General features: G+C 36.8%; 1 protein-coding gene across 5 annotated transcripts; it reads right to left on the bottom strand.

Annotated features, from left to right (window-relative positions):
• Window positions 1-587: 587 nt before the first annotated feature.
• Window positions 588-3,130, bottom strand: LOC132035427 (E3 ubiquitin-protein ligase SIRP1-like). Of its 5 annotated transcripts, none has more exons than XM_059425706.1 (3): window positions 3,004-3,021; window positions 2,522-2,563; window positions 588-1,967 (listed from the first exon to the last, which is right to left on the bottom strand). In XM_059425706.1, the coding sequence occupies exon 3, from the start codon at window positions 1,941-1,943 to the stop codon at window positions 885-887; it is 1,059 nt and encodes a 352-aa protein (XP_059281689.1). In that variant the 5' UTR covers window positions 1,944-1,967; window positions 2,522-2,563; window positions 3,004-3,021; the 3' UTR covers window positions 588-884. The 5 variants fall into 5 exon arrangements, with proteins under 5 accessions (XP_059281689.1, XP_059281687.1, XP_059281688.1 ...); XM_059425704.1 differs by lacking the exon at window positions 3,004-3,021 and adding an exon at window positions 2,822-2,926; XM_059425705.1 differs by lacking the exon at window positions 3,004-3,021 and adding an exon at window positions 2,689-2,813.
• Between the last annotated feature and the right edge of the window lie 7,118 nt (window positions 3,131-10,248).

Genomic DNA, 10,248 nt, shown 5'->3' with positions numbered 1-10,248 from the left:
CAACAGTGTCCAAGTCAGGACAGCTCTACGCTAGGGATGGGATATAAGTTTAGACTAATCCACAAACAAATAGAATGCCAGCTCTCATATCAATAACTATTACCAATTACCAACAAAAATTTGTAATTCACTCACATGTACAAGAAGGTCCCTTCAATATGTCCCAATGATCTTAACATATAAAAATCATTCTACCAACACAACTATAAGTTATATATACCCTATGAGTGTTGTCCCTCATCCACAAACAAAGGACAGGACAAGCAGAATGTCATGCAGGAAGCTAAACATTCTGAAAAGAATGAACAGTGAAGTTCAACTTCATTCCGTATTGAAACCCAAGCTCATCGAAGAAAATCATCAAATTTAGCAATTTAACTTGACAAGTAGGAAGTCATTACCGTGACTCATATAGCATGTACACTGCAATTACAGCTTAGGAATCTACCCTGTAACAAATCAATAGCGCCGCTGAGTTAATAAACCATAGCACATTGCTATAGCTTACAATTTGGCTGACAAATCAGAAACAAGACCAAGAGCTTTCTCCTGATTCTTGTCATTCAGAAGACATTTGGCATAGACCCTTTCATCATCCATTGTCATTCCATTAGCTTAAAGGATTTCAGAGTTGAGCTTTTCGGGAACAGTCAACCAAAAAGTGTACGAAGATCGCATAATTAAAGCTATACAAACAGAAGAGAGTCGTTCACCTTGAAAGGCTCCTAGTCTAACAAAAGTAAAATGATCCTCAATATAATACAGGCAGGCAAGACAGGATCCATTGTTTGCAATACCATAATTTAGGAAGTACCACTCTATGTACATAAGCTAGGACAAAGGAAATCCGTGCATCATCGAGCACAAACTCACTATGATGAAATTTAATCCTCATGCATATGAGCATTGGAGTTTGCATTTCCTGATGAAGACGTCGTTGCTGACGAATTTGCATTACTAGATTGGATACCTGAGTTTGAGGATGAAAACAGGCCACTCAAAGGCCACGGAAGTGGAAACCTTCGCCCGTTTTCATTCCTAGTATCCTCATTTTCATACCTTGTGCCATTACCATCACTACTCTGAGCATTTGTGTTACCACTTCCACCATTGGATCCAGCAGACTCAACTTTTGATTCATCAGAGGGCAACTGATGCCTGCAGACTGGACATGTGCTATGAAGCTCCAGCCATGGTAAGATACAGCCACTATGAAATTTGTGCTTACAAGGCATCTCTTTGGCTTCAGTCCCAATATCAAAGTCTTCCAAACAAACAGAACACTGCAACGTCTCATCAATTGTCACCTCAGGCAACGCCTCTACAACCTCCTTTTGAGCTGGTGGTGTACCATACCTATTTGGATCATTCTCAGCCAAATGTTGCAGTAACATGTCTAAACCAGGACCAATGAAATAATCACCCAATGAGCCAATAGGTTGGTTCCTGGAATTATTATTATCCGAACCCTGCACAATGATGGTTTGATTGAATGGATTTATAAGTATGACATGCTCGCGATCCCTAGTACTCTCTCTACCTGTCTCCCTGTTTTCACCCTCAGCATTCTCCATTCCAGCTCGAATACCTTGCAAGAGCTGGAGAATTGTGGCAGAGTTCCTCCTCCTCCGCTCTGGATCATCGCCTTCACGAGTATGATCATCGTCGTCGTCATCATCATCATCATCAATTTCGAGATGCCTAAGTCTAGAACGACGACGAGGGCTACTCATCATGCCTAACAAGATAGGTGCCCAAAGTGAGAGGGCACGATCAGAATCCGACCCTCCAAAATCTAAAGGGCTCTCATTTTCAAGAGCACTATTATTTGATCCCATTTCTTCAATAAATCCTTCTTGACAAATGGGACACTTTAACTCCACAGGGTTCACCCTCCTTGAGCAATGGTGACACCAATATCTTGTTGCTGCTCTTCCCTCCATTTCAGCTATTTGGATCTTCTTTCTCTGTCAAACAAACAACATCTTAGTATCAACAACACATAGTTCATAAAAACTTGAGCCCTTCATTCCAAACACATACAAAAGAGAAAAAATGGATATGGGGATGCAATAAAATTGTACATAAAAAGAATGAAGCAAGACTGGATAAACTTTTGAGCCTAGATCAAGAAGATCCTAGCATAAACTATCTTTGTATGCCAAACAAACAACATCCTAGCATCAACAACACATAGTTCATAAAATATTGCGCCCTTTACTAAAAAAAAAAAAATGCATTTGAGGATGCCAAAGAAAACTAAAAAAGGGGGGAAGAAGCAAATAGAAGAATCAACAAGATCCAAGCATCAACTATTAGGGTCTTCTTTCTCTGTCAAACAAACAATATCCTAGCATCAACAACAAAAAAATGCATAAATATTTGAGCCCTTTACAGCAAAACTACAAAAAAGAAAAACCCACAACAAAAATGGACATGGGGATGCAAAAAATAGAAAAAATAGAGAAACCACAGATCAAGTTGGTGCAAAAAACATCTAAGCTTTATTCATTTTACTTACCCTTGTTTCAAAGCTGCAAGCAGATTTAGCAAAATTGCACAGCTGAAAACAAGAACAAAAACAACACTATTTGAAACAATATTTGCAGATCCAGCTAAAAGTTAGAGATAAAGATATATAAATGCACAAATTAAAGAGTGAAAAACAATTTAAGATGGTATATATACCTAATAACTTTTTCAAGAAACAAAGGTAGGTAAGATATCAAAATAAATTACAGAAGGCTCTAGAAGGTTGAAGAAGCAAATAGAAACTTAACAAAGTAAAAACAAATAGCCAAAAATAACAAGTTATTTACACCATGAGAGTTGTGATATTTTCTTTATCCAGCAGCCATTGATGAATTTATTACAAGAAATGGACATTAAAAATGTAATAAAGAAAGACAAATAAATGTACAAGTCAACAAATTAAAGCAGATAACCCTGAAAGCGTGTACACGTTAACATACACAAATAAATAAATACCAGAAAGAAAAAAACCTTCAAGAGGGTTCTTTTTTTCTCTTCCTTGTGCCTTTTGTTGTTTGTTTTTTTCTGAGTTTGACGCGCTTTTGAATGTATAAGGAAGGATCTTTTTGTGTTTTTCTTTTTTGGAAATCTTTTTTTTATCTTGAATTGTTGCTTGGGAATCTTTTTTTATGTGGGGTCTACGTGAATCAGCCAACCCCACTTTTCTTGTGGTTTATGGATTTAACAAATTAGCCGTTTAATTTACTCTTACCAATCAAAAAAGTGATGATTCTAAGTTCAAGAAGGAAGGCATCCAATTTGGATGGGAATCATTTTTTACCTCCAGCTTTGGGTTAAAAATTAAATTCTATTTTCAACTTTAAGTGTATATATACATTCATCTCCTCCTATTGCAAAATCCAAGTGATGTTACAAATGTATATCTATTTTTCCTTCTAATTATCAGCCTTATGCATTTTTATTTTGGTATTTGATAACTTGTTTTATTTAGGTTATTTGACTGGTCTACATAGTTAACCCTATGTTACTTATGGTGTCAGAATAAACACTAATCAAATATAAAAGTTAATGACATTAAAGGATGAAAATTATCATAAAATAAAAATAAAGATTGATTTAAATGCCTCTATTTGGCTTTTTTATCGACAATCAAAGCTTGCTTGACAAAATAAAAATAAAAGAGATTATATTCAAATGCTTAATGCACTTAAAATTAAATTAAGATTTTGTTATAAAGACACTCAAATCTCTCTATAGTGACAGCGTTTGTCCGAAAATTCCATGGCTGCTATAGTAAGGTGTTGTTATGTATTTTTTTAAAATTAAATTTGCCCATGTGGGCCTTTTTAGTTATCAGAAATTTTTATTATTATTATTACATAGGAGGTAAGGGAAGGGGAAATTGGGAAGGGGATTACATGGGGATTCGAACCCTCACTAACAAGGTGAAAGTTCAGATAGCCAACCAACTGAGCTACTAGATCCCATTGAGGTGTTGTTATGTATGTATAATATGACATTTGATGTTTGAATATCATTTAGTTGTCATAAACAAAAAGTACGAAAAATATATTTTTATCTACTTTTTATGTTATAAACGAAAACAAAATACTTATTAATTTTAAAATCTCAATTGATTTTCATATTTCATTAATTAAAAATTGAAGTACCGTACCTATAAAGAATAACTAGTTTTGTCGTACCGATAAAGAATTAAAATCTCAGGAACATATGCATTTAAAATTAATTGAAAATTTAAATATTTCAAGTTTGACGTAAGAATTCTACAATTGTATGTTGTTTCGTAAATTTCAGTCTCATAGTGATAATACAACGCTTGAATTGAAGAAGATTTTTGTCCAAACTTTCAGCAAAAAGGAACAATATCTTTCCCTTGATGATTACCACAAATATTTTATTTTTATACATAATATATTTCTTATAAAATATTATTACTTTTAAAGAGGTAATTTTACAAAGAAAGCAGTATCACGCATAATGAATGACAATCGTCATTATAGTAGTAACGTCATTATAGAAAAGTAAAATATCACATGAAAAAAACTAGTTCGGGGAGAAAATCAAAATAAGATAGCAGATAACGAATTGCAAATTATGATAGGTTGACTAAGAGCTTTAGATTTTGCAACAAAAACATTACTTATCTTTTATATTGTGAAGGAATTTAGAATCATAACCTAGAGTAACAGAGGATACCATATAAATAGGTAAAATATTTAAGGTAAAAGATGGAAAGGAAGAACATAAAGTCAATAAACCAATTTCATGAAAAGGATGATTGGTAAAGTTGGCGGAAAATGATTTTCACCATCTGATTTTTAAATTAAAATTAAACACTAATTAGAGAACATAGTTTTATACTTAAAAGTATTTATAAAAAACTTCGTAGTAGAAGATATCTATAACGACTGAACTAACTGCAGAATGGGAGTTTGTAGAATAATAGTTGATGGATGATTGGTCCTCTTTCCATTTGGATGGACCTTCTTTCTTTATATTCTACCGTTATGCACATGCTATCTTCTCCATTATTTCATTGAAGATACTTTTTCCTGTTTCCTTCTTTTGTAATTGTGAAAGAAATATACTATTCTAAAATAATTGAAGAATATAGACAAATGTAGGATTTATGTTTTTCTTTTCGAATTATATTTTATTGCACAAAAATTCTTTTGTTTTCATTTAGAAATTTTTGTGACCTATCAAAAACCATGCATATCTAAGCTAAATCTCCTTGCTATTACTATATTTTTGGAGGATATCTAAGATTCTTATTCCCCTTCTTCAAATTAAGAGGGTAATTCAGGCTTACATGGAACTACAAATTTGCAGATGAAAAAAGGAAGAAAAAAAAAAGAGATTGGAGGCTGCTGCAAACTTCAGTCAGTACCCAAAGGATTTATAGTTTTCTTTTTAAAACTAAAAAGAAAAGGTCAATTTTGCATTGAAGTTCTCATCAAGCGTGTTACTGCTTCTTGCTTCTTCTTTCTTTGTTCATGGACCAACCTTTTCTCTAAATTCTTTAAAAAACCCAGTCCCAGTGTAATCCCACCAATGGGGTCTGAGAAGGATAGTGTGTATGCAGACCTTACCCCTACCTTGAGATGTAGAAAGGTTGTTTCGGATAGACCCTCGACTCAAGAAAAAGCATTTCAAAGCAGTTCAAAAAAAAAAAATAACTGAGGTGAAAAAGCCAAGGCAAACTACTAAAGAAATCATGACAAAGCATTCTAAAAAAGGAACAATAGCTACAACAAATAAATTGATAGTCAAAGTACACGAAAGAATGAGTAGTACAAAAATCGAAGAACAAGAAATTACAAGAGTAATGATATGCCTACTAGTACGAAAGCATAAGTGAGGCAACTGTTAACTACCTATTAACCTTCTACCTTAATTTGTATCCTCCATAACCTAATGTCTAAGGTCATATCCTTGGTAAGCTGAAGCTTCTCCATGTCCTGTCTAATCACCTATCTCCAATACTTCTTCGGCCTACCTCTATCTCTCCTAAGATCATCCTAGCCAACCTCTCACACCTTCACACTGTTACACCTCGTATTTTCAGAGGAACGCTCGCCAAGTCTAAGTACAAGTACATGGAATTTTGATCAAGAAAGTTAACCTTCAGATTTAAGGAACGACACGAGTATTAAGCATATTTATGGATAAAGCGATATACGAGATTGTATGCACCTATATTATGGTTATGAGGGTTTAAGATCATGTATAAGAAGTATCGGAAGGATTGGAGGTCGAACGGGTGAAGAACGAAAATCTGGTCGAACTGGGCAGAATTACCCTATACGTTCGCGACAAGGGCTCGCGTTCGCGATGGCCATGAATATTCTAGACCATCGCGTTCGCGAAAGTCACTGATTAAGTCAGTTTCCACTGACTTTGTCACCCTATAAAAAGGGCAAAGCCCTTCATTTTTCATTCTAAATATTTCCCAAAACTCAGAAATCATATGGGGCAGTAAGGATACCCTAAAATTGAGGGTTTTGAGTGATTTTCAAGTAGTGGAGTATTAATTGAGGCTCGGATAACGCATGGTTATGGTTCTAGTATTGTTTGCGGTGGATATTGAAGATATTGCTATTTTAACCAGAATAAGGTATGAATCTCTCCTTATTAATATTACCTTTGGTTTATTTACGAAGATAAAGTGATTAAATGATCATATAATAAAGTTGTTGGTTTAGAAATTGGATAAACATCGTGTGGGATGTTTCATGGAATATTTTGATGTTGATGATGTTAGTATTATTGTTGTTGTTGGTTGTTGGTATTGCGATTTCGGGCTAGGGATATAAACAGGGGAGATGCTGCCGAAATTTCGGCAGATTCTAGAAAGAGTTAATTTAAAGGCTTAAGATAAGCACATGATAACGAGCCTAGCAATAGTATGAATTCCCTTGATTGTAGATTTGCGAGTTCGAGAAGTAGAAGTTGGGCGAATAGATAAGCTTCAAGGTATGTAAAGCTAGCCCTTCTTCTTTCCTTGGCATGAATTACATAAAATGAACAGACGACGAACACATATGACTCCAATGAACTCTAGTTCTCAGTAGTACTTGACGTGATAGTTGTCTTTGGTCCCCCAAGTGTTAGTTCATCCTATCTATTCTCTCGAATCCCAAATGATGATTCATTTTGTACATGATTACCCCTAACACTAAGTGTTCTCACATAGACAATAACTCTTTCAAAAGATATCCTGAGATAACATGATTGTGCATTCACAAAAGAGTCTTCATACAGAATTATGAGTTACTAATGAAAGACTTGGCATTCGTATACATTTTCATTGCATCATCTCACCGAGTCCCTTACTAAAGGGCCGGGTACGGTGTATATATATATATAGATAGATTGATTTCACCGAGTCCCTTACTAAAGGGCCGGGTACGGTATATATGTATGTATATGACTTCACTCACCGAGTCCCTTACTAAAGGGCCGGGTACGGTATATATATATATATGTATATGACTTCACTCACCGAGTCCCATAATAGGAAGGGTACGGTATACAGAATATATATATGCATGACTCACACCATAAGATACAAATGCATTGGTATTCCTTGATTATCATACTTATCTCTTGTCATCTTTTCACTCAGTCATGATCTTCGTTACTGTACTTCATGCTTTACATATTCAATACATTTTTCCATACTGACCCTCTTTCTTCGGAGGCTGCGTTCATGCCCGCGGTTCGGGATAGCCGAGCTGACGGAGATCGCCTCAGTCGCTTTTCGCCGGATACGGGAGCACTCCTCTCTCGTCTTGGGAGTCGTCGTCTGAGACCGGTTATATGTTTTGATGTATACGGGTAGAGACGGGGGCTGTCCCGAGTATGTCCAATATGTCGGCAGAGGCTCATAGACGCTTATATTGATCGAGACGGTGGCACACTCGGCACATGTTTGGTTACATAGTTTTATCGCAACACTTGTCGGCTTGCACTCCTGGCTCGGTTAGTGATACACGTATATATAAATCTTTTTGAATGCGTACATGACCCTCAGCTTATGATATCTATCGGGCCGGCCAGACCGTTGTGGTGCCCTCGGTGCCCCGCGTAACGAGCATGAGCGAGTATGTTATGTATGTTTTGTGGCATCCGGGAGGTCGGCTTCTGGAGCGTCAAAATCATAGCCCTCGATTTAGGCCGTGACAAAAGTGGTATCGAGCCCGATTCGTCCCAGGGGTCGTCTATGAGCCGCATCCGCCAGAGTCTTATCTATGGGTGTGTTGTGCGCCACACTTATGGCGGAGGTTGTAGATATTTAGGATGGTCCTTCCTTCGATCACAGATCGTGCGGTAGAGCCGATGATAGGAAAGCTCGTTCTTGGCACTATTTCTTTTAAAATTGAGGATCGAGTTGATGAAGAGGACAAGTTCGGTTAATGGGAGCGTAAGCAAGGCTCGGGTGGACATGAGACCCATATCACTCGTCGACTCAGGATCGAGGATGTCAAAAGGTATAAGAAATAGCGTCAGCTATTCATTGAGAGGAACCCCTCGAAGGATATGGCTCCAGTAGGAGGAGACCCAACTGAGGAATCACATGATACAAACCTGTTTAAGAGTTCATGAGACCCCTGTGGAAGAAGACACAATAGAGGTGATACCGAGCTTGGTATGTCCAGATTCTCTTATGTTTCGGCAGATCATGTTAGTCGGCTTGTTACGTTAGTATCCAAAGGTACCTAGTTCTCATTCCGGGATTTGGTTAACCGGAGTTACCCATGACATCGGGGGGAGTACGAGATAGAAGAGAGTCGCTAAGGAGCGTGCTTTTAATAAGGACAAATAGGCTTTATTCCTGCATAGCGGGACCTAAGTTCTACGCAAGATCCTATTCTACCCCAAGATATGGCCCTTTCGTCGTAACCAAGCATGGGTTTATATGTAGATGACCTAATCTCAGGATATCATCGATCCTTCGTTACTCTGGGGCCTCAGAAAATTGATAATCAATTATTTTTATGAATAATTATAGTCAGGACATCCTTATTACGGACATGGATTTTGAAGTGAGAATTGAAATTTTAAGTCATATAAGTTTATGTACTATCAAAGAGATTTCTCAGGGATGGATACAGAAGTTGTAGTATGACTAAGCAGATAAGGCGGGACATAAGAATTGTAAGAAATTAAAGAAAGATGAGGTGATATTTCATCCCCTACACTTATTAGCAGTATTAGATTGAAGCACCATAGGCTTATAATATATTAGCCTTTAAGAGGTAAGAATCAAGGAAAAACAAAGCCGAATAAAGGAGTAAGGCACCAATGATAGAAGGTGTAGTAGATACGAGTGTCATGACCCGACTAGGGCCATGACGGGTACCCGAGGCTGACCACCGAGCACCGCTCATACTACTACTTATCATACTCATCCTGCATTCATTCTCGTTACTTACGTTTATAATCATGTGGAAAACCATTTCCATTTGAAACATAATTACCTTTATATACATAAGCCCTTCGCTATCAAAATAATACATATTTGTACAATGGGAAACTCGTGAGACCATACTACCCACACATACGTATCTACGAGCCTCTCTTTTGGAGTACTAACATAAAAGACGGACAGACCCCGTGTGCCCAAACATATACACAAAATAATAATTAAACATAGCACCTCCGAAGTAATGGAGTGCTTCGTAAGCTCCGCCGAGTAGCTCTAGGAATCGGGGTCACCTCTCTGTCTACACAGCAGCATGAACACAACGTCCAAAAGAAAAGGACGTCAATACGAAATATGTACTGAGTATGTAAGGCATGAGTAGTAACATAAGTAAAACGTGAAGGGCAGCATAAAATACAAGACCAAATACCTTTTGAGATGTTCATCATGCTTACTTAATTTTCTCAAGAATCGTGGAATGACATACATATACATATCATAGAACCGTATCTCCGTTTCCATACACATTAAACATTATCCGTATTCGGCCACGTAGTGGCTCCGATAGTATTCGTATTCGACCACATAGTGGCTGACAACAAGATCCGTATTCGGCCACGTAGTGGCTCGACAACATACGTAATCATCCGTGCCCTACTAAACAAGGCTCGTATATCTCATTATCATCATTGCCATCACTACGAAATCTCTTATCAATATCATCTTAAGAGTCTTAGAAATCACAAATTCTAGCTTTTTGGGAGTAAGACATTTGATATTTTAACTAAATTCGTAATAAGGGAATT

This window comes from Lycium ferocissimum, chromosome 10 (genome assembly GCF_029784015.1).
Source record: "Lycium ferocissimum isolate CSIRO_LF1 chromosome 10, AGI_CSIRO_Lferr_CH_V1, whole genome shotgun sequence".
In the NCBI taxonomy this organism is placed as follows: Eukaryota; Viridiplantae; Streptophyta; class Magnoliopsida; order Solanales; family Solanaceae; genus Lycium; species Lycium ferocissimum.
The sequence above is the reverse complement of the archived record's forward strand: the minus strand, read 5'-3'. Positions and strand labels throughout refer to the sequence as shown.

Coding starts and splice junctions, on each gene's coding strand:
- LOC132035427 (XM_059425704.1), bottom strand. Junction 1,968..2,521: donor CTTGCAGCTTTGAAACAAGG/GTAAGTAAAATG, acceptor TTTGTTTGACAG/AGAAAGAAGATCCAAATAGC.